At 64.8% G+C, this 23,464-nt stretch overlaps 1 protein-coding gene across 7 annotated transcripts in view; it reads left to right on the plus strand.

Annotated features, from left to right (window-relative positions):
- The window catches only part of SBNO2 (strawberry notch homolog 2), a 47,478-nt gene that overhangs the window by 7,662 nt on the left and 16,352 nt on the right, over window positions 1-23,464 (plus strand). For 4 of the 7 annotated variants that reach the window (XM_059918982.1, XM_059918980.1, XM_059918983.1 and 1 more), the window contains exons 2-4: window positions 8,414-8,605; window positions 12,855-12,928; window positions 13,525-13,633. In XM_059918982.1, coding sequence (XP_059774965.1) covers window positions 8,453-8,605; window positions 12,855-12,928; window positions 13,525-13,633 — 336 coding nt within the window. In that variant the 5' untranslated portion in view covers window positions 8,414-8,452. Of the gene's footprint in view, window positions 1-538; window positions 731-8,413; window positions 8,606-9,438; window positions 9,570-12,854; window positions 12,929-13,524; window positions 13,634-20,941; window positions 21,096-23,464 lie in introns of those variants that run through there. The other 3 variants (XM_059918981.1, XM_059918986.1, XM_059918984.1) reach the window with 3 other exon arrangements.

Consider the following 23,464-nt stretch of genomic DNA (forward strand, 5'->3'; position numbering starts at 1 on the left):
CTGAAGCCCGGCCCTGTGGGAGGTGGCAGGCCGGGCTGGCCGTGCCCTGGCCCTCCTGTAGGTTCGCCTGATTGGCTGGGACACCCCCACGTTCACCCGTTAGGTGACTCGTCCCCTCCCGGGTCGGCTCAGCACTCCCCCCCCCCACTCCCGTGGAGCCCACGGGGCAGAAAGGGCATCCCCCGCACGGCAGGCAGGGACACCACCAGGGAAGGCATTGAACTTGGCCCCGCTGTGTGCCGGGGGCAGACGTGGGGGGCGGGAGTGGGGGCAGCGGTCACCCCGCGCCTCCCTGGGGTCCTCAGGCCACCCCTCCCTCCAGGCAGGCGACCGCCCCGCCTTCCCCGCTGGCCTCGCCCCGGGGCTGCGCCCTCTCCCTGCGGGCAGGTACCTCCCTCCGGGTTGGCCTCTGTCCCCATTGCAGCCAGGCCCCAAGTGAAACCGAAAGAGGCCTCGCCGGCCTCGCTGCCAGGTCCACAGCTGGCGCGGGAGCCGGGCCACATTCCGGAAGGCCGGCGCCTTTCCCGGGAGCCGGGGTGGGAGTTGCAGCCCCCGGGTCAGAGGCTGACACAGGAAGCGGGATGGAGGAGGACGGGAGGAGGGAGCGTCTTGGGGCCGCTGGCGCAGTGAGCCTGTATGGCTGTGACTCATCGCCGGATGGGGATGGGGTGAGAATCCCGCGTGGAGTTGGCCGGGAGGCGCCAGGAGCGGGTGTACCCCAGCACCTGAGGTACGGTGAGGAAAGGCTAGCGCAGGAGCTGGGACAGTGGTGAGGGGCAGGGCGAGCCTGAGTGATTGGCCTCTCCGCCCTCCGCCCTCAGCCCTCACCTCTCGCGGACGCAGCCCTGCAGCAGCCCTGCAGCAGCCGTGCAGCAGCCCTGCAGCGTTGGGGGGGCTCGGAGCTCAGCAGGGGCCGCCAGCAGAGCTGCTCAGTGTCTGCAAAGCTCTGCGTGGCCTGCACGGCTTGGGGGCGGGGCTCGGCCCTGGGAGCTGCACGGTGGGGGCGTGGGACCCTCCCCACCACCCACTCCCGGCCGGCCGGGGTGCCACAGGGCGTCGGGGCCCTCCTGGTGTTGCCTGGAGTATGTCCGCGGGCCGGGGCATTGGGGGGCAGTTCCGTGAGATTCAGGCCTTCCGGGAGGCTCAGCCACCGTCCTGGGCGCTGGGCTCAGGGTGAGTGAGCCTGCAGGTGGGCGTCGGGTGGCGCTCAGGAGGACCCTGGCCGGGGGGAGCTGGGTTGTAACTGGAGAGTCTGGCAGCTCTGCCCCCGGCACCGTGGGCACGAAGAGGAAGGCACCCCATGCTGGGACTGCACCCCAAAATCCAGACCTGCCACTCCCCTTGCACACCCAGCCCATCTGGAAGACCCGGGCCGCATCCCTGCGCAGAGGAGGCCCCGCAGCCCCTCTGTGGCCCTGAGGAGGCTCCCCGGGGGCCTCACCACCTCCAGCACCTGTGGGGTGGCACCATGCACAGGGTCAGGCCAGTCCCGGCCAGGCTGCCTGTTCACTCATGGGCTGTGTCCTAGCTGGGTTCAGGGGTCGGCTCAGTAACGGCCCCAGAGATGCCCCCGTCCTGGCCCCGGGACCTGCAGACGTGTCACCCCACACGCAAAGGCACTTTGCTGGTGGGATTAAATTAGGAGCCCTGAGATGGGGAGGACCCTGGATTCCCCGGGGGGCCCAGTGTCATCACAGAGTCCTTATAAGCAGAGGACTTTCTCCATGGAGGCTGAAGGGGACTGAGTCGGAGCTCAAGGGGCCTCCATATGCTGCTGCTGAAGCCGGGCTGCAGCCCCACCCTGCCGACAGGATCAGCACCAAGCCGGGCCTCTGGAGACCCAGAGCCGAGGGCTGGCGAGCTCACCTGGACTTCTGACCTGCAGGCCTGGGAGAGGGCCTGAGTTTGTGGTTATTCATCTCGACAGGAGAAGCGAACGCAGGCTCCATCTGCTGTGATTTGGGGGCGGGTGCCCTTTGGCTTGGGCGAAGGTCTCTTAGGATGTTCTTGGCACCAGGCTGGACCTAAGGAGCCCAAGGAGGGTGCTGACGGGTCTGACCACTCACCTGGGACTAGTGCGACCCGGCTGTGGGCAGCACCAGCCACTGTCTCGCTCCGGACTCTCCGAGGAGCTGGGTAGAGAGACCTGGCGTGCCAGCTGGCCTGAGACACTCCTGTCATCAAGCAGCAAGTGACGGGGGGGACAGACCCTTCTCCCCACAGAACCTGGACAGACTGGGGCACATCAGTGTCAAAGGACTAGGAAGTCGGGCCTGCTGAGATTTGGCTTTAACATCCACTCAGGGGAAGAAGACCTGGGGGTCAGAGGAGACCACAAGCTCAGTGTGTCTAAAGCCTTTTATTTTATTTTAATTATTTTTTATTTTTGGTTGTGTTGGGTCTTCCGTTGCTGTGTGCGGGCTTTCTCTAGTTGCGGCTAGTGGGGGCTACTCTTCGTTGCGGTGCGCGGGCTCTAGGCGTGCGGGCTTCAGTAATTGTGGCTCGCGGGCTCTAGAGCGCAGGCTCAGTAGTTGCGGCGCATGGGCTTAGCTGCTCCGCGGCATGTGGGATCTTCCCAGACCAGGGATCGAACCCGTGTCCCCTGCATTGGCAGGTGGATTCCCAACCACTCTGCCACCAGGGAAGTCCTTCTAAAGCCTTTTAAAGACCACGAGTAATCACAAGCCCTGAGCAGGCACTCCCCAGTGGAGGAAGCCCGCGTGAACACGCCCTGCCGCTGTGGGCAGCCGCTCCACACCTGTCCACGTGGACGCAGGTTGGAAGGTCCACCAGCAGCAAGGGTGGGCCAATAGGCACCACAGCTGGAGCTCCATCCTGTGGGCTCTCCCCTGGTAAGGCTGGACCACACCTGGGAGTTGGGACCAGGGGTCGGGGCCCCAAGACCCAGGCTCGGTATCCCCAGCTGTGACTAAGGAAGCTCCTGGTCTTCAACCCCATTCCCCGCTGGGCCCTCGAGCAGATACAAAGGGCTGCGTGCCCGCAAGCTGTGCCCTCAGGGCTGGTGGGGGGCACTGACTGTCCTCCTGAGGGCTGTAAGGCACTGACAGGTCCTTATAGATTCGGGGCGGCCGCTCTGGGTGTGTGAGTTGCTTTGTGAAGCACCCGCCCTGCCGTGGGCCATCAGAGCACCCCAGGCCGGCTGTTCTGCGCCCACATGCGGATGGGTATGTGGGTGCGGACACAGCCAGTGCAGGTGACCCCGGGTTGGTGCCTCTGACACTCAGCCTGAGGGTCTCCTTTTCTGCATAAACATTCAGCAACTATCGCTCTGTCACCTGGGTCTGGGGTCGGTTCTGCATCCCGGGGTGCAGTTTCTCCTAATGGCTGGCCTTGCCCTCCTGGCCTCTGGTCCATCCGAGATGCGTGGGGGGAACCCTGACACCCGCCGCCTGCTTTGCTGGCCGGGGCCTGTCCTCAGGCATGTGCCTGCCCCCGTGGTGGCTCCTGGGGTAGCGGCACCGTCCCTGGGTTGGCGTCCGGGGTCACCGTGCGTGTGCCCCGTGGCCGGCGCCCATGTGGTCTGGCTCTGTTGTGGTCGCCCTCCCCCCAGGGCCTCTCCGTGCGGCCTGGTGTTGACTGTACCGGGCCGGGGCCGAGGCTCTGATGCTGCGGCCCCATGATGGGGGTGGGGGCCGGGGGGGGGCGTGGTCTGTGTCCAGTAGGCCAGGAGGTTTTGCAAGAGACTGCTTGTCACTTCAGCCACCCGCTGGCAGTGAAGTGTGGGAGCTGGGGGGCCTGCAGATCCTCCCCCCACTGACAGCAGAACTGGAAGTTGGACCCCTGGCCTTCTCCGCGGGCCCACCTCGTCCTCCTTGTCCCAGACAATGGGGCTCCCTGTCCCTCCCGGGCGTGTGCTCAGGGGCCGGGCCCTCCCCAGCTCTAGCATCCCAGGGCTGCTGCGTTCGCAGGCCTCCTGGGAACCCGTGGAGGTCCTGGGTCGCACGCTTGGTGCCAGCCTCGCCCTGGTCAGTGGTACGCCCAGCCCCGGGTGGCAGGAATTAGAGCCCAGTGTCAGGGTGGCTCCTTAGCTCTGCTGAATGAAGCGGCTGAAGGAAGCCTCCCCGTCCTGTCCTAGTGTCCGGGGGCGGCCGTAACAGCTGACCGCACACTTGGCTTAAACCACAGAGATTGTCCTCTCCCGGCTCTGGAGGCCAGCCGTCTGAGATCAAGGTGTGGCAGGGCTGTGCTCCCTCCAGAGGCTGGGGCGGGGGGCGGCTGCGGGGGGATCCTTCCCGCCTCTTCCAGCTCGTGGGGCTCCAGGTGTCCTGGGCCTGTGGCTGCATCACCCCGGCCTCGGCCTCTGTCTTCACGTGGCTTCTCCCTGTGTCTCTCTGTCCAAATTTCCCTCTTATAAAGGCACAGTCTTTGCGTTAGGGCCGCCCTACTGCAGTACAACCCCATCTTAATTGATTTCATCTGTGAAGACCCTATTTCTAAATGAGGGTCTATTCCCAGGTTCCTGGTGGACGTGAACCTGGGGGACACCAGTCTTTCCAGCATACGTCCTCTGTCCCACCCCCTCCCTCCTGCACACTGGGCCCTGTCCGCCAAATCCCCGTACCCCCATCGCTCACCAGCTGGCCCTGTGTCCCCACGCGTCCCACCCGAGTACCTGGCCTGGTCAGTTGGTGGGGAGGCCCCTGAGGCTCCCCTTGGGACCCTCCCCCACCACTCCCCCTCCCTTTCCGGCCTGTCTATGGAGGTGACTGTCCAGGGGCACGTGCCCTCCTGGGGGTCCTGACATAGCCGGGTGGTGCCAGCCAGCCCAGGTGGGACCTCAGTGCGTGGCCGGTGCCCCCAGGACAGGGCCCCATCCCCTTGCCCAAGCATCCCTGTCCCTCTGTCCCTCCGACTTCAGCACGGAGCCTCTCCGGGCGCCCCCACTGGGGACTGACCCCAGGCTGGCTCTGACCAGCAGGGCGAGGAGGGAGCTCCCCACCCCGGCCCTCCCCCAGATACCCCGGTCAGCCCAGTCGGGGCCCAGCCAGGCCTCCCGATTCCACCAGGGCCTCTGTCCCCGCGAGCCCCTGACTCTGCCCCCCCGTCCCAGGATCCCAGGGCCATTGCTCAGAGCCCAGTGGAGGGGTGGCCAGAGGGGCTGCCGTCCCGTGGCCTGGAGGAGGCCGGCAGGTCCCTGATGCCTGGAGACGCGGTTCCTGGGGGGCCGGATAACAAGTGGCCAGTGGGGCCCAGGCACCACCCGGCAGGGGGTCCGGGCGGCCGGTTCTGAGGGTGCTTGGGGGGCTGAGCCAGTAGCACGCATCGTGGGGTGAGACCCAGCGGCCTGCCCTGGGGACACCGGCCCCGCAGCGAGGTCCGGCCGGGGTGACGGGGTGAAGTGGGCTCAGCCAAGAGGCAGGGGTGGCCGTGGTCACCCGCCAGCTGGGCGCACCCCGGGGGTCCGGCTGTCCCAGATCTCGCCTCTTCCCACGTTCCGCCCCCCCCACCCCCCCCATCGTCTGGTCTGGGCTACCAATTCTTTGATCTTTCTCTTTTACAATGACTCATTCGAAACCTGATCTCAAAAGGAAATCCTGCAACTCAAAGCTGGGTGAAGCGTGGGCCCCTCCCCGAGAGCACCTTGTGGGCACCCACGCGGCACGTGTCATGGGGCTCACGTCTAAAAATACACTCTGACCCGGCCTCCTTCAGTCCCAAGGCCCCACCTGGTGGGGTCGATCCTTGGCGGCTGGAAGCCCCCCAGGGAAGTGGCGAGGTCACCCTCCGCAGCTCTGGGGCTGGCGACAGGGTCCTGAGCCCGGGGCGGGGCGGGGCTGGGTGGGGCTGCTCAGCAGAGGTCGGAAAGTGAGGGGATGGGTATTTGAGGGCGGCTGCCCCAGTGCCAGCACTGGGGGGACGGGCGAGCAGGAGGCCAAGACTGTGGAGGTGGGGTGGGGGCGGGGAGATGACCTTGGGCCTGGGCGTCGAAGGACAGGGACACCATAGGGGTGGCCCTGGGGGCATGGGGATGGCGGTGGGCCCAGTGTCGACCCCTCCCCAGCCCCCGACAACTGCTCTCTGTCTGTGGATCTGCCTGTTCCGGACGTTTCCCATCAATGGAATCACACACTGTGTGTCCTCCTGCGTCTGGCTTCTCTCACTGAGCATCGTGTCCTCAGGGTCTGTCCACATTGTAGCGAGTGTCGGGGCTTCACCCCTCTGCGTGGCTGCGTGATGCTCCCGTGTGTGGAGGGACCACGTGTTTATCCATCATCCGCTGGTGGGCACTCGGGCTGTGTCCACCTTTTGGCTGCCGTGGTGACTGTTTAACCGTGCGAGGAGCTGCCGACCACCAGGCGGCACCACGTTCACTCTCACCCGCCGCGTCCCCCCTGCCCCATCCCGGATAATGGTGCCCAGCAGACACCTTGACTCGCAACCACGTCGCTCCCCTCCCCACACCCCCCTCCGGGTCCTGGTCTGAACCCCCTGCTTGGCGGGGTCCCCAAGGCATGCCCCCCGCCCTGTGTCCTTGAGAGGACAGGACGTACAGGCTCCGTTACAGGAACTCCCACCCAGTCATGGAGCCCTCGCTGCGGGGACAGACCTCTTTTGCTGGGGGAACGTGATGCCCTGGATGGCAGGTGACGGCGTGGGGCCTCAGCCTGCTGGGGCTGCCACTCAGGACAGGGGCCACGGGGGCCACGCAGGCCTGGCCTGCTGCCGGTGGGGGTTCCTCGGGCACAGCGCACCCTGGGGACGGCCCGGGGTCCCCCTCCCATGCTTTTCGGCCGTGGGCTCTGGATGGTGCTTCCCAAGAAAGCAGCCCTGCCCTCCGCGGCCGCAGAGCCCGGAAGTGCCCGCGAGTGGGCCGGGGTCGGCCGTGCTCGGGGTGTGGCTGCCGAGAGAGGGACGCTGTGGCAGCAGGGGTGTCAGTGGGGTTAGTGGGGGTCTCAGGCAGAGACACATCCCCTGCAGTTGCTGCAGACAAGGGACCCCAGGGACACAGCGAGCCGGCCCGCCTTCCGTCCCAGGTGGATCCGCTGAGGGGTCCCACGAATCGAGGAGCTTCCCGGGGCCTCCGCGGAGGCAGCGGTCACTGGAGTGGCTCGCGATCGCGGAGGCCCTGGGCTCCACTGAGCGCCAGATGAGCGCTGTGCTCATACCCGAGCAGCCCATCCTCCCGATGACCAAACCGAAGCTCAGAGGAGCTCAGGCGCCCCGAGTTGTGGGAGGTTCTCCGACCCTTAGACGCGGAGCTGGGCTTTGACCGTCCGCCCAACCAAGACCGTGGGTCCCAGAGCAGCCTCGCATTCCTCCTCCTCCCGCCAGGTCCGGCCTGCAGGAGGCTGGGGGCCGTGGCACTGGAGGCCGGCCAGCAGCCGGAGCCCAAGGCCTGAGCAGAGCGGGGCGGCCCGGCCCCCGCTGCCTTCCTGAATGGCTGGACGCAGCTGTGGGCTGTGGCCCGGCCCCTGGGCCCCTTTCCCTCTGGGCCGCAGGGCGAGGCGCGCACGGGCGGCCCAGCCCGTGCAGGCGGCCCTCCCCGCCCCCACGGGATTGCACAAGCTGCCCGTGTGTGGCAGTGATTACTGGAAGTCCTGAGGATTTCTTCACTCAGGGCTTGGCCGGGAGCGCCAGCCGCCTCCCCTTCCTGCCTCCCTGGGTGATTAACGTCCTGGGGCTGCTCCCCGAGGCGTGCTCCGCCAGCCTGGGGTCCCTGCTATCCGTGGCGGGCGATGGGGCCTGGGGGACCGGGGTCCCAGGCCACAGGCGGGTGCGAATGGGGGGGATCGCGTGGGGCTAGGTTGGCCCCTGCAGCTTTTCCCGGCTGGCTGTCTGCCCTCCTTCTCAGTGGGGACCCTGTGCGACCTTAGCCCCATCCAGGTCTGGGGGCTCTTCCCCACTCAGCTTGGCCCCAACCACCCGGAGACCCTCGGCAAGCCTGACCTGGTGGCAGAGGTATGGGGCTGCCCGGCCCCGGTGGGCCCCCCAGCTCAGAGCTGCCCGCTGGCCGGGCTTCCTCTTTGCCAGACATGCTAGGCACAGAGAGCCGTGGGTGCGCCCCCACCACGGCTCATGCTGGGCTCCCAGGGCTCGAGGCCCACTTTGTGGGTGGAGGGAGCAGCCCCCGGCCAACATTATTCAGGGGCCTGAGAACGAGGGCGGGAGAGCGGCGGGGCCTGGCCACCCAGAAGGGGCTGCCCTCACCCTGGAGGTCCCAGCCCGTGTCCCCAGGAGGGGGTGGCCAGACAGCAGGAGGGCCACCCCGGCAGCGGTGCTGGGAGCGTCAGCTTGCCCCCTGCATGGATGGGGCAGTCGGAGGGGCTGGGGGGACATCTGAGGGGTCCCCTGGGGGTCCCGCCACCCCTTAGCCTGCTGGCCCTGTCCCTGGAGGGCGCCCTCCCCTGTCGGGATCAGAGGGCAACCTCAGGACATGCACGTCTTTCCCCAGGTCATGATGCCGCCACCACGGAGCAAGAAGCCCAGATAGATGCCCCTGCGGCCCGGCTCGTGGAGCCCCCCGATGCTGGCAGTGGGGCCCACCATGGACGGGGAGTTCCCTCCGCATGAGCCTCCGCCAGCCGGCAGCGTCCTGTACAGCCCGCCGCCCCTGCAGACCCCCCTGTGCGGGCCCAGCGTCCAGGTGAGCCCCAGCCCTCGGGGTCTCCTCCCGGCCCCTCGGCTCCTCCCTGGTGCCTCAAGCCCATATCCCAGCCCCCAGGTTTGCAGGCAGGACCCTCGGGGGGCTCCCGTCGCCCCCGAGTCCCTCACGTGTTAGCCGTGAGGTTTCTCCTGCCAAGGCCTCGGCTGGCCCTCGGGGGACGCTTGGCCCAGGCGGCTGCCCTCACCTGCGGGACATCGAGGGCTTGGACCGCTGCGGCAGGTCACACTCGTCCGCTCTGCTTCATCGCTTCTTTCTTCTTACTTTATGAGACTTTATTTCTTAAGCAGTTGTAGGTTTACAGGAAAATGGCACAGCAAGTTCCTGTACACCTCTCCCCTCCCCACTCCCCCACTGTTAACATCTCACACTCGTGGGTGTGCCGTGTTCCAAACTGGGAGCCGGTGCTGACCCAGCATCCTTACCTAAGGGCCACAGTGACATTCGGTTCACTCTTGGTGTTGGATGTTCTGTGGGTTTTGACAGATGTCAGATGACCCGCATCCACCATTACGGTGTCACACAGCGTAGTTTCACTGCCCTAAAACCCCTCTGGTCCCCACCTGTCCATCCCTCCTCCCCCCAAGCCCCGCATTGCTGATCCTAACCCCGGCTCCAGAGACCTGCCTTTTCCAGAATGTCCCAGAGTTGGAATCACAGTGTGTAGCCTTTTCAGATCTGCTTCTTCTACTTAGCGATGTGTATTTAGGGTTCCTCCGAGACTTTTCCTGGCTTCATAGCCCATTTCTTTTTAGCACTAAACAACTTTCCATCGTCCGCATGTCCCACGGTTGCTTCCACCCACTGAGGGACAACTCGCTTGCTTCCGAGCCCTGATGGCTGCAATAAAAGTACCGCGAGTGGTAAAACGACCCTAGGGGCCGGGCCTCCTCATATCACAGAAGGTACAAGAGGCCTCGCGAAGAGAAGTGTCCAGAATCCTCCAGTGAGTCAGGCCTGGAGCCAAAGGGGGGCTCTTTCCCTGCAGAAAAGAAAAGAAGCCGAGTTTCTCGGTGCAGAGACTTGAGCTGCCGGGTGGGGAGACCAGGTGGGGTGCGGGCGCCAGTGGGCCGCGTGGGCTGCGGCAGTGACGCGCACACCTGCACGGGGAGAGAGCGCGAGGATCCAGCTCGGGGTTGGGAGAAGCTGGGCCCTGGGCCTCGGGGCCCAAGTGGAGCTCCGGGTTGAGGGTCCAGAGCCGTCATGGGGCGTCCCAGGCCCCAGACTGTAGCATCAGACGGGGCTGGGAGGTGCGCGCAAACCCAGGACTCACTCTGTGCCCGGCTGTGCCCACAAGGCACCCTAACGAGGCAGAGCACAGTGCCAAGCCACATCGAGCAGGCCTTGCCAGTTGGCAGGGAGGGAGCAAAAGCGGGTCACAGCTGCAGACCTGCCCACAGCTTCCAAGCCTCGGCTGATGGCCAGAGCCTCCGGCCAGTGTCCCGGGCGCACGTGTGCCAGGCCAGCTGTGCCCACGGGGCCCCTGCCCTCCTCAGCCCCCGCCTCCCTCCAAGCCTCTGCCCGCCCGCTCCCGCCCTGAGGCTCTCGGATGCCCCGGTGGCATCCCACACGCGGCACAAAGTGTGCTCCTTCCTCGGGTGCTGTGTCGCCCTGTTTCGCGGGCTCGGAGCACGCGCTTGTCATTCTTACAACGCCTCAGGATTCCTCCTCCTCAGCATACCATCATTTGCCTAATTATTTTCCTGTTGTTGGGCCTTTGGGGTGACTCCAGTTTTTTCTGCCGCTATAAATAGCGCCACTGCGTTTTCCTCCCCCCTCCTGGATGAGTCCCTGGGGGTGTGTTTCTGGAATAGAATTCCTGGGTCAGAGCGAGCCCCGGCTCGGGCGGGTTTGCAGAGGATGGAGCTGTTCCACAGGGAATGGGCTCCTGCCACGTCCCGTGGTGGTGACCCAGGAAGCCAACTGAGGACCAGGACATGAGCTCTGTCTGGACAGCCCGTGTGGACCAGAGGGGCTCAGACACTGGAATTGGGGGAGGGATGTTTGGAACAAGATAGGGACCCTTTTACAAGGGAGGTGCCGCGTGGAGCCCGACCTTGGCTCCGAGCCCCACTGCGGGCAGTCAGAGCCAGCAGGGCAGGCTTCCCGGTGCCCTCCAGGGCTCAGGCTGTGCACAGAGCCTGTTCCTCTCGGGCCACCGAACGTGGGGGTTGCCCCTCAGGCCACACTGGGCCTGGCCCAAGAGTGACCAGAAGCCCGGGCAGCCCGTGTAGGCTGCAGGCATCAGTGTTGGCACCGTGCTCCTTACTTTTCCTCTCTTGTGTCCTGGCCGAACCAAGCTTGTAAGGAGGATCCCAGGGTGGAGCAGGCGGGGAGTGGAGCTGGCCCCAGGGCTGCCTGGCAGGGACATGCCCCCAGGACTGTCAGTGTCCCTAAGGTGGCCAGATTTAGCAAATAAAAATATAGAGTCCGGTGAAATTTAAGTTTCACATAAACACAAATAAAATTTTAGTACATGTGTGTTCCACACAGTATTTACACTAAAAATTATCTTTTGTTTATCAGAAATTCCAATTCCTGTTTTTTATCTGGCAGCCCTATGTTATCTGCCGCCCTTTCTGCCCTAGCAGGAATATCATCTTCCTTCATCAGTTTGCACATGGCCTAGGAAGCTTCTGGCTAATCTCCCAGGACCTGCTCCTTCCCAGAAGAGGGCCAGCCTCTGTCTCCAGGCAGGCTCTGATTGGCTAGCTGGGGAAGGGGCCCATCTTTGGACTAATCAGGTCCCACAGGCCTGCCCTCTGAAGGTGGAGTCACCCCTCTGGCTGCAAGTGTAAAATCCCGAGGAAGGCTCTGATTGGCTGGCCATGCTGTACCACCCCTGTGGGGTGGGCCTGGATGTCCTTGGTTGGCAGCCTTGCCAGAGCAACGTGCTGCGGGAGGAGGTTGGGGTGCTGGGTAGACAAAGTTATAAGGGACCCTCCCAGCCTGAGGCCTCAAACTCCTCAAGGACCTGGGGGTCCCCTGGTCTGGGAGCTCCACAGGGACTGCCCCAGGCCCAGTCTGGGTGCAGGTGGAGAAGGTTGGTGAGCAAGGGGCCCCTCGGCGCCCCCCTCCCTGGCTGCCCCCTTCTGGACCCAGACTAGAGCCTGGACTGGCCTCTAGTTTGGAGGCCAAGGGGCCTCTACCAGTCGATACCATCTCACCGCATCTCCTTCATGCCTCTCCTCTGAGCTGGACCGTGGGGAAGCAGGCGGGGCCCTGTGGGCAGCCCAGGGCTGGGGGCACAGTAATGGAAAGTGGGTCTGGCAACCCCCTTGGCACAGAGGGGCGGTCCCGGCCCCCCAGCCTGGTTCTGGGCCGGTACTAGGTCACTGAGTCCCGAGGGGCGGACGTTGTGTGGCCAGGGCTGGCACAAGCGGGCACGGCAACTGCAGCCAGAGGGCCTCCCTGATGGAATTTCACGTGGCCAGTGGCCCGTTTAGGACAGGGATGCAGCACCCCGATTCTACAGAGGGTGTGAGTGTCCACAGCCCTACCCCTCAAGCCAGTCCTGGCACATGCTTCCCCTGCTGACTTCAGGCTCACCTTGCAGCCACCCTCCCTCCCCCTGGTGTTTCCTAAAACAGGTTCCCCAGAACCCCTGCCTGTGCCTCACTCTTGGGCCACAGGGGCTTGGCCTCTGGGAGCTCTGAGAAGGCCGGGCTTCAGACCTGCCTGGAGGGGTTGGGCTGCGAGAGTCTGGCTGGGAAAGACCGTCCACGGTCCTGGTGGGAGCCCGTCACCCTGGCCTCAGCCCCCGCCCCTCTGAGAAGTCCCCTGCCCCTCTCCCCCACCCACCTGCTGGCAGGCTGCACGTCTCGCTCATGGGTGCTGGCCCAGGAGGGACTCTTGCTGTCTTGCTTTACACAGGGTCCCCTCCTCCACTTTCTAGAACGCAGGCGTCCAGCCTGGGCTCCCCAGGCCCTGCAGGGATTCTGGGGGCCCTGCCAGTCCAGAGTCGTGGCCACGCCCGCCATCCCCTCCCCAGCTGGTCCCCAGCGCTGCTTGTGTGCTGACCAAAGCCTTCCTCTTCACCACAGCCCTCTGGGTGGGTTCTTCTGTGCACACGGGGAAACCGAGGCGCCGGTGACCCAGCTGGGAAGCCCCTGGGTAGGCGGGCTCAGTGCTCCCTGGAGCCTGCCCCAGGGCAGTGCCGCGGGGGGGGGGGGGGAGGGCCAGGGACCCTGCCCTCCTGTCCTCTCCCCTGACGCCCGCCACTCTGTCTCAGGATGCCATGCTGCATTACCCCTGGTGGAACAGCTTCTCGCCCACGCCATACCCAGCCTTCTCCAGCGAAAGCCAGTAAGTGCCCAGCCACACTGCGTCCTGCTGGGGGGGTCCCCCCCTCGCAGGGGCTTCGCTCTGCCTCCTCATCCCGCAGTCATGGGCTAAAGAAAACTAGAGCTCTCAGTCAGGAGGGCTGTGGGCCAGGCCCTGGCCGCATGGGGAGAGCTGAGACTGACCTGCTGTGGTCTGTCTAGCGAGAACTCTCCAGGGAAGAGGGCAGGGGTAGTGGGGACGAGGGGATCAGGAAGGGCTCTACTGTGGAGGGGACACCAGGTGGTGGTGAGAAACTTCAGGGGTGAAAGGAGCCGGGAGGGCAGCTTCCCCATGGAGGGCATCAGCAAGCTGGGTTTTGAAGGGTAAGTAGGAGTTTGCCAAGAGAGCACGCCTGGTACCAGGCCAAGGAACAGCCCATGCAAAGGGCACGGAAGCACACGTAGCCAGAGCCTCGAGGTTCTTCTGGGGCGCCGTGTCCAGAGACATGGGTGCGTGGGCCCCTCCTGAGTGGAGTTTCTGAGGCGCCGGAGTTGTTCCTGCCGGCCTGTCCTGTACCTGGGGTGGGCAGGCAGCGCCCCCGGCACGCCTGCTGGCTCAGCTTCCTTCTCCGCCTCCAGCCAGTTCATGAACTCCTCCTTCATTGTGGGCCAGCCCTGCATGGACACCAGCTATGGCCCTGCAGCCGCCACCCCCAGCTTCCCGCCAAAGAGCAGCGACTTTCCTCAGGTAGGAGACCTCGGCTGGGCCGTGCCCCACGTGGGGTGTCAGTGCTGGGGGACTGGGCTTGTTTGGGGGACGGGCTGGTGTGACTTCCCCGCAGCAGACGGGGGCTCCGGGTCGGAGGTCACGTAACCGAGGCTGGGGGCCCAGCTGCGCTCCTGCCCGTCTGCGGGTTATGGGGCCACATCTCGAGCGTCCGATTGCCTCGCCCAGACCTGTACTTGCTCCATTTGGGCGCCCTAGCGCCTTGGTGGGGTCCACGTTCCCGGCGCCCCCCCAAGGCCGGAGTGACGCCCAATCAGGTCGAAACAGCATAGTGAGCATTTATGTCCCCGAAACAGCAGCCGCTTGACGAACGTGAGCCCCTCGAGTTGGAGGAAAGGAGGACGTCTGACCTCGATCTTTTGGGGGACGCCAGGCAGCTCAGCCCCCAGGGAGTCAGGCGGACCCCGCCTTGCAGCCTTGTCCGAGGGGTTCACAAGTGGGTCCCACACCTCTGTCCCGCACAGCAGCCGTCGAGCCTGAGAGCCTCAGAGGGGGTTTGCGGGAAGGAGCCCAGCAATGTTGTGGGGTGACCCCGACCCGGGGGCAGGAAGTGGGGGCAACGGGGGCCGAGTGGCGCCGGGCTTCCCTTGGGAAGCTGAAACCCTCGGCGGCGTCTGTGCTGGCCTCTGTGTCTGGGCTGCCTCGGCGCTCAGTTTGGGAAGCATGCAGGTGGGCCCGCCAGGGAGTGGGGTGTCAGGCGCTCAGCTCCCCTGAGCCTCAGTTTCCTTCAGTAAAGTGGGGGCTCATGGGCCCCACCAGGTGACAGGCCGAGGGAGGCCACGGCACACACGGGCCGGTGCAGACCTGCTGGACTCACTTGGACCAAGGCCAGGGCCATTCAGACCGGCCCACACTCACCGGGGCAGCAGCAGGACCGGGCAGAGAACCGGACCGAGGGGTGTGTGCTGCGGTGACAGCGTCCCCCCAAATCCAGACCCTCCCGAGACCTCATGACAAGACCCTACTTGGCCGTCAGGTCTTTGCGGGTGTGATTAGGTAGACGGAGCTGAGGTCCTCCCAGTTAGGGTGGCCCTAAACCCGCTGGGGGTCCCTGTGGAGACACAGCCGCGGGGGCCGGGGTGGGGGGTAGGCACGTGGCCAGGGAGGTGGAGCCCAGGTGCTGGGGAGGTGGGGGACCCCAGAGCCTGGGGGGCACAGCCCCGCCACACCGTACCCTGGACGTCTGCCCTGAGCTGCCCTGTCAGTGACCCTTTGTGGCCACCCAGGAAGCGACACGGCTGGGCCTCGTGGCGACGGGAGCAGAGCCTGCCCCTCGGGAGCCCCAAGTCCCTCAGGGTGAGGGCGAGGGCCGGGGGGCAGGGACAGCAGGCCCGTGGTCGCAGCCTCCCTGCCTCTACAGAGGTATACGCAGTTTTCTCTGCCCACCGCTGGCCCGTGAGGAGACCCTTGGCCTCCAGGAGAGGAAGGGCCAGTGGGTTCAGCATCCAGGGCACCCGGCCGACGGCCCAGGACCCTCTCCCCGCCCACCGCGGCCCCACGTCTCTGGCTCGGCCGCGGGCTGGCGGCTGACAGGCCTCCTGTCCACCGTGTCCTGGGCACGGCTCCGCGTCCAGACTTGCTCCCCCGCTGGGGCGTCCCTGCTGGGTGGATGAAGGCTTTGGGGGTGTCCCGGCTCCTGCGGCCACCCGCCTGGCCTCGCTCCGCCCCCCACTCACATGCTCCCACTGCTCCCCCAGCTCTGCGAGGGGTCCACGTGGCTTCCGAGCCCAGAAGCCCCCGGGGCGCCGCGTCCGCTCTTTGCTGCAGGTGGGGAAGCGTGCCCCGTGTTGGAGGTTGCTCATCCACCCCACAGATGCTCGCTGAGAGCGGCCGCAGCCCACCCGCCCTCCAGCTGCCCTTGCAGGGGGCGACTTGGACCCAGATCTCCCTTTAGAGCAGCGAAACCTTCTTCAAACGAAATCTCACCTCACTGCCAACCGTGGGGTCAGACAGCTGCGAGACCACAGTTCAGCCAGGCTGAGGGTCTGAGGCCCTGTGGTCAGCCTCCTCCACCTCCCCCAGGACCCTGGGCCTGTGGGCCAAGCCAGGACGGAGTCCAGAGCGAGCCTGGCATTCAAGGCTCTTCCCAGCCCAGCCCTGGCCCGGTGGGTCCACCACAGACGCCTCTGCTTCTGGTTCAGACTGAGTGACGTCGCACGGGGGCCGGCACAGGGACAGCCCCAAAGACGTCCCCGTCCTGATCCCGGGACCTGTGGATCTGTCACCTCACAGGGCAGAGGGGACTTTGCAGGTGGGATTAAATTAAGGCCCCTGAGATGGGGGTGACCCTGGATTCCCTGGGGGGCCCAGTGTCATCACAGGGTCTTTTTTTTTTTTAATATATATATATATATATATATATATTTTAATTAATTAATTAATATATGTTTGGTTGCGTTGGGTCTTTGTTGCTGCGCGCAGGCTTTCTCTAGTTGCGGCGAGTGGGGGCTACTCTTCATTGCGGTGCGCAGGCTTCTCATTGCGGTGGCTTCTCTTGTTGCAGAGCACGGGCTCTAGGCGTACGGGCTTTGGTAGTTGTGGCACACGGGCTCTAGAGCGCAGGCTCAGTAGCTGTGGCGCACAGGCTTAGTTACTCCGCGGCATGTGGGATCTTCCTGGACCAGGGCTCGCACCCGCGTCCCCTGCATTGGCAGGCGGATTCTTAACCACTGCGCCACCACAGAAGTCCACAAGGTCCTTATGAGAGGGAGGCGGGAGGGTCAGAGGCAGAGAGAGACGGGAGATGCTGCGCTGCTGGCTGTGAGGATGCAGGAGGGGCCGCGAGCCAGGGATGCGGCGCCTCTAGAAGCTGGAAAAGGCGGGAACCGATGCTCCCCTGGAGCCTCTGGAAGGAACCGGCTCTGACAGCCCATCTCAGACTTCTGACCTCCAGAACCATAAAGTAATAAACGTGTGTTGTTTTAAGCCGTGAAGTTTGTAGTTTCATTACAGCCGCTTCACCACGTGAAGCCCTCACGAGGCCCATGGCACACCGTTGAAGCGTTCACTCCTGTTTGTACATCAGAAGGAGTTGGAATGGGGAATCCAGAGCTGGGCTGGGGGCAGGCAGTGAATAGAAACCCACAGGCCTTAACACACCTCCTGGTTACTAAACTTGAGCCCTGAGTTTCCTAGCAGCCAAAGCGAAAAGAGAAAGGAGATGTGTTGTGTGACTCTTGCTGCCTACCAGGAGAAAGCTTCTCCCCGACTTCCCTTTTGGGCCGGGAGCAGTTCCCTGGGGGCTGCACACAAGCCGGCCCAGGCCAGGACCTTTGGTGAGGGTCGAGCCGGCCTCCGTGTGGGGTCCCCATTTCCCAGGTACCTGGGAAGGATCTCTAGCCGGAGGGACTCTGCCCTGGGGAACACGGAGAGCCAGTCCGGTCCCTGCTCTGGGGCAGCTCTGCTTCACTGGACAGTCCTGGCCATCAGACCTGGCACCCATTGAGCCCCCAGAGCCGGGGCCCTGGGTTCCAAGTGTGGGAGGGGAAGTGCACCCAGGGGTTGCCTGAAAATTTCGGCTCTGACACTCTTGCCTACACATTACACGTAGCATCTTACATAGCCGAGGCCAGCGTCGCAGGGCAGAAATTAGCCCTGGTGCAACACAGGTGACCATACCCGTGTACACCCATGGGTGCGCTGAGGCTCCGAAGAGAACCGGCCAGGTGTCTGTAGGGTGCCCCACACTGGGAGGGGGTCTGCGTCCCTGGCAGGAGGCCCACAAACACGGCACGTTGTCTTCAAGGCCCTGTGTCAATGCGTCTCGTTGCTGATGGGTTGACCTTGACCCCTGGTGAGGCAGCGTTCTCTGGGTCCCCCCGCTGTGCACTGTCCTTCCCACCCTCAGGTTGGCACAGAGTTGCTCAGGCCCTTACACCCCTTACACCTTGAGGGGCCCCACGTGGGGCCTCCCACCCCAGGGTGTAGTACGCGTTGGGGAGTGTGGACGTATGACTTTTATTTTTTAATTGAAATATGACTTGCATTTCATACGATTCAGCAGTTTTAGTGCATTCACAGTGTTGTGCAGACATCACCTTTGTCCAAGTCCAGACCATTCCATCCCCCAAAGAAACCCCATCCCCCTTAGCAGTCACCCCTCCCCCCTCCCCCTCCCCCATCCCAACACCACAAGTCCACGCTCTGTGTCTGTGGATCTGCCTGTTCCGGACGTTTCCCATCAGTGGAATCACACACTCTGGGTCCTCCTGCGTCTGGCTTCTCTCGCTGAGCATCGTGTTCTCAGGGTCCGTCCACGTTGCAGCGAGTGTCGGGGCTTCACCCGTTTGCGTGGCTGAGGGACGTCCCCGTGTGTGGGGGGACACGTGTGTGTATGTGTTTGTCCATCGATGGACACTTGGGTCGTTTCCGCCTCTCGACTGCCATAAATCATGCTGGTGTGGACGTGCGTGTAGACTTCAGTGTGAGCGTGTGTTGCAGGTGTGGCTGACTCTCGCTGGGAGGGCTGTTTGGGGCCTTGTTGGAGTCGGGGTTGGGGGGGTGCCCAGCCTTCCAAATGCCCCCCGGGGCCTTGTGCTTCCAGCTCTTGCTGCCCCTCCCCCTCCAGGCCCTCCTCTGGGTTCTCCCCACCCTGGTTTCTCTGGGGTCCTGTCTGCAGGGGTGGCCGCCCCGCCCTCCTTCACTGCCCCCCAGGGCCGAGCCCCGCTGCAGCCCCCGGGGTCAGGTGCTGCCCTCCTCCCAAGGCCCCCTGGACCCTCACATCTTGGCCGGGCCCCGGGGAGGGGGAGGGCTCTTTCCGGTGGGCTGAGACCCCCTCACGCAGTCGCAGTCAGCAGGGCAGGCGTGCGCCCTGAGGGTCCCTCCAGGTATCTCAGGTGGGCCCCGCATCCACCCGATAAGGACACTTTCCGTCTGCCAGCTCAGGCTTCTGGGAAGCAGGATGAGGTCACAGCTCAGAAAAGTGCTTTGCAAACTATGGGCAGCTACCCACACAGAGAGGGGTCGGCGACGTCCACTGCTCCGCGAACGGATTTCCACAGGGTCGGAGGCTTGGCCTACCCCGCCAGCAGGCTCCTGGCAATTTCTGGCGCTGGCAGGGCGCGGTACAGGGCTGCTTCCCACGGGAAGCCCTTGGGTCACGCGGGGCCACGGCCAAGCCCCCCCCGCCCTGGGGTCCGCACTCCCTCCGCAGGCTCCAGGGGAGGGTCCATCCTGCTTCTCACAGCTCCTGGGGCCCCAGGCGTGGGTGTGTCACCCCACCTCTTCCTCGGTCACCACGTGGTCTTCTCCTCTCTGTCTGTGTCCAGACCTCCCTCTTGTAAGGGCACCGGCCGTCGGCTTAGGGCCCGCCCTGCTCCAGTGCGACCACATCTTCGTTGACTACATCTGCAGCGACCCCATTTCCAAAGGAGGTCCCGACATGGGCCACGCCCGCCCCTCTGTGGCCAGCCAGGGGGCAGCCTAGGGACCAGCGAACATCCCGCCGGCCGGGCAGCCCCACGGATCGGACGCGCTGGCCCGACGGGGCCGACCAGCCATCTGGTGATGAGATACAGGGGGCAGAGAGTCCGAGTTTAGAAACTGCTGGCAACCTGACCAGTATCCTGCAGCTGAAATCTAATCACAAAAAGTTTGTGCTTGTCCTTTGTGGGTCTTCTTTTCATGTCCGTTTCCTAGTAATTCTTTTTAAAATTGAGACAAAATTCACACACCTTAAAATTCATCCTTCTAAAATGTGTTCACAGAGTTTTACAACCACCACCTTTATGTAATTCCGGAACGTTCCATCACCCCAAAAGGAAGCCCCATCTCCATCAGCAGTCACTCCCTCACCTCCTTCCCAGGCCCTGACAACCAGGAACCCACTCTCTGTCTCTGTCTGTGGATCTGCCTGTCCTGGACGTTTCCCATCAATGGAATCACACCCTGTGTGTCCTTCTGCGTCTGGCTTCTCTCACTGAGCATCGTGTTCTCGGGGTCCATCCACATTGTAGTGAGCGTCGAGGCTTCACCCCTTTACGTGGCTGAGTGATGTTCCTGTGTGTGGAGGGACCATGTCGTGTTTATCCGTCATCCGCTGCTGGACACTTAGGTTGTGTCCACCTTTGGCTGCTGTGGACGTGTGTCTCCGTTGCCCCTGGTGGGCGCCTGGCAGTGGAATCAGGGTCGTGGGGTGACTGTGACTGTTTTCCGAGGACGCTGCCCCATTTCACGCCCCCACCGGCCGTGTAGGGGTTCCGATTTTTCCACCTTCTCCCCACACTGGTCCCTGCTGGCTTTGTGGGTCCAGCTGTCCGGGCGGGTGTGAAGTGTGTCCTGCTGGTTTCGGGTTGCGTTTCCCCGTTGCCTGACAGTTTGCGTGTCCTTCCTCCCCTTGTTGACATTTGTACACATTCCTCACCTGTGGCAGTGGCCGCCGTCCATGTTTCCCCCCTGCCCTCCTGCTGGCTGTGGGCTGGAGACAGGTGAGGGCTGCAGCATTGGGCCAAGGTCTCCCTGACCCCAGGGACCCTCCCCAGTCAGAGCTCTGGGGTGCTGGGCAGCTGCAGGGAGTCCCATGGGCCCACTCGCTCCTCTCGGCCGCGGATCCTCACAGAACCGTCCTGGGATGGGGGGTGATCGAAAGAAACAAACAGGATGGGCACCGGGCCTCAGGGCTTTGTGCCCCCTGCCGCTGGCCCTGTCTGCGTCCTGCCCTCTGTTCTGGGCTGCGGGTTGCAGGGGCTGACGCAACAGGGAAGAGCAGCGTTTCGGGGACAGCCAGAACGCTCGCCAAGGCTGGAGGAGGAGGAGCAGGGTGGGGCCCGGGGCCCCATGGGGGCGGCCCTCCAGGTGGGGCCACAGCACGGGCAAAGGCCCTGGGGCGGGCCCTGTGAGGCACTGGAGGCGGGCTCTGGGACAGTGAAGGTCCAGTCTGAGGAGCTGAGGGCAGGCCAGGGAGGGCGTGGGGGGCACGGAGTGGGCAGCCAGCCTAGGTTTCCTCCCTGCGATGCGGGGACCTCTGAACCTCGAGTCTCTGCTGCGGGCATCCCAGGGGCAGCCGTGGTCCCTGCTAGGCCCAGCTGGGCACGTGCTTTGGGGGGACAGTGCTCTGGGGGAAACTGAGGCCGGGGCCAGGAGAGCGCCCGGGGCAGGCAGGGGGCGAGCCAGTGGCAGCCGGCAGGCGTTGTTGACAGCCCTCTGTGGTAGATTCCGCCCCGTTCAGTAATTCTCCGCGCTTTGCCAGTAATCGTCCTGACTTACCAGGCAGGCATCATTTCCTGAAAGTCAGCCGGCCTTAGGGGAAGTAGGCGCAGGCGGTGACTAAACCAACATGCAAATGCGGCCGGGCGGGCTGAGGGCTGAGGGCCGGCGGGCTGAGCCACCCGCGGTCATGAGGCAGCTGCTCCCACCGCTTTCTCGGGACCCAGCGGCCACCATGTCCCAGCTGCGCTTCTGGCTGCAGTTTGCAGCCCTCGGCAAGGTAACCCTGGGCTCCTGCCTGGCGAGGGGGGCCGGGCTGGGAGGGCCCGTGGGAACCGCCGGGAACAGCCGGGCTGGGGGCGGGGGGAGGGCTCCTCCAGCCTGCTCCGTCTGGCTTTTTTTTGGCAGCGAGGGTGACCCTGCTGGAGTTTTCCGAGCAGAGCCACGTGGACTGTGGGGACAGCCAGGGAGGGCAGGGGGCTGCAGGGGGCTGGAGCCGTCCCACCTGGAGTTTTGTGGGCGCTCCGTGTCCTGGGATGGTGGCAGTGGCTCTGTGGGCTGGGGCGGGGCATGGTTTGAGACGGGCTCTGATTGGGCAGGTAGGATCGGTCCCCGTCCCTCCGTCTCTCTGTCCCTCTGTCTCTCCGTCCCTCTGTCTCTCCGTCCCTCCTCAGGGCCCCTGCCCAGGGCCAGTGAGAGGACCTGTGTCCGAAGAGTGTTTCTGGGGTCGCTTTCCTGGCTGGGAGGGGGTGCTGAGCAGACCCAGAGCCAGGTCCAGTCTGGGGGCCATCCTGTCCCAGCCTGCTGGGCGGTGGCAGAGATGAGGTGGGGGGGTCACTGCGTGGGCAGCTCCTCACTGGTCCAGGGTCCCCGACATGCTGAGAGGCAGTAAGCACAGTGGGCGACCCTGTGCCCTCCTGGCCCCTCAGAACTGTCGGGGTAACCAGCCAGCTCCCCCGCACTGGGGCCTGCAGTGGGAAGGGCAGGGGGGGGGCCTGGGATCCCGGAGGAGTTCCAGGTGGGGACGCAGGTCGGGAGGTGAGCCCGGGGAGGGGTGGACACAGGCTGCCGGGTTGGGGGCTCTGGTGAGGGCCTGGGAGCTACAGCCCTGCCCTGACCGGGCCCTGGGGACCCAAGGAAGGTGATTCTGGGTTTGGGTCATCTTGGAGGTCTCCTGTGGCTGCTGGGAGTCAGGTCCCAACACTGGCAGGCAGCCCACCGGGGGGTCCACTCTCACTCCCATCCAGCGACCCGCCCTCCACGGTGGGGAGGGGGAGGGACCTCGGGAGCCCCACCCCCACCCCCTGGGGACCCAAGTGAGGCCCACTTCCCTTTGCCCCAAGGGATCCAGGGGCCCCCAGACGATGCCGGCTGCCCATCAGGGCATCTGGTGGAGACGGTGTCCACAGACTGGGGAGAGAGCACCCACTTTCTTAATAAATTATATTTTTTAGAGCAGTTTTAGATTTATAGAGAGGCTGTGAATCAGTTCAGAGGGTCCCCGTGTGCCCACGACCAGCCCCTCGGCGCCGCCCACGTCCCAGCTGATGGGCCCGTGTTCATACGTCATCCTCAGCCAGAGTCCACGCTTCCCCACATCGCCTCTGCCCCAGGACCACTGTGGCACCAGGGGCCCCAGACTGTGCCGGTGTCGCCCGCTCTCCTGGGGTGGGCTGGGGCCCTGGGCAGTCGTGGGGAGCCTGGGCTGGGACTCCTGCAGGACGTCCCCAGTCTGGGTTTGTCCGGTGTTTTCTCGTGGTCTCACTGGGGCCATGGGTTCCCCAGGGGAGACCTCGGAGGGGAGGTGCCCTTCCCAGCCATCACCCCAAGGGTCCCTGCTGCCGACCTTGACCTGACCTCCTGGCTCCTCCACGGGGGGCTTCTTCACCTGCGCGCTGTCCTCCTGGGAAGGGTCTCCGTGCTCAGCCCTCACACAGGGTGGCCCCCGAGCGCCCCTTTCAGCCCCTGCCTCTGCCATCTTCGGGGCTGGCCCCCGAGGTCCCGCCCGGCTCCCTGCCCACTGCCCGGTGACTGTTTCACCTTCGGGAAGCCGGCCCACCTCTCAGGGCTCCAGGGCCCAGGGTCATCGTCACCCTGACCAGGCTCGGCAGAGCTCGCTGGGAGGGCCACGCTGGTCCCAGAGGGATTTTAGCAAAGACGGCTGTCGCCGCCTGTACCCGGACCCCACCCCAGCCAGCCTTTGGAGTCTCTGGGGGTCACTACCCCATGTCACTTCATGGGGTCCGGGCGGCCAGCTTCTGCAGCCCACCCTTCCCTGGCATTGTCCACCAGGCTCGGGATGTGCCACCTCTGACCCCAGCTGACCAGGGGTGGGGTAGGGAGCAGGCCTCGGGGTTAGCAGAGCCAGACCCACTGCCGCCGCCTCAGCGTCCCCCGAGATGGATGCTCTGGCCTGTTGAGTCGCCAGGCTCTCGCATGGGGGTGCAGGGTGCCCCAAGGAGCATCATGGAGCACCTGTTCCCTGCTCTGGGGTTGGCATTCCCCTCTGCTTCTTCCCAGGCCGCTGCCCGGGCCTGAGCCGGTCCTGCTAGACACCGTCTGCCACGCCCCCATCTCCTCGCCTGGACTTGCCCAGGTCGCCAGGTCCTGCAGCCGCAGGCGGTGGGGGGAGGTTGGGGTCTGCCCCCC

Source organism: Balaenoptera ricei, chromosome 3 (assembly GCF_028023285.1).
Source record: "Balaenoptera ricei isolate mBalRic1 chromosome 3, mBalRic1.hap2, whole genome shotgun sequence".
Taxonomy (NCBI): Eukaryota; Metazoa; Chordata; class Mammalia; order Artiodactyla; family Balaenopteridae; genus Balaenoptera; species Balaenoptera ricei.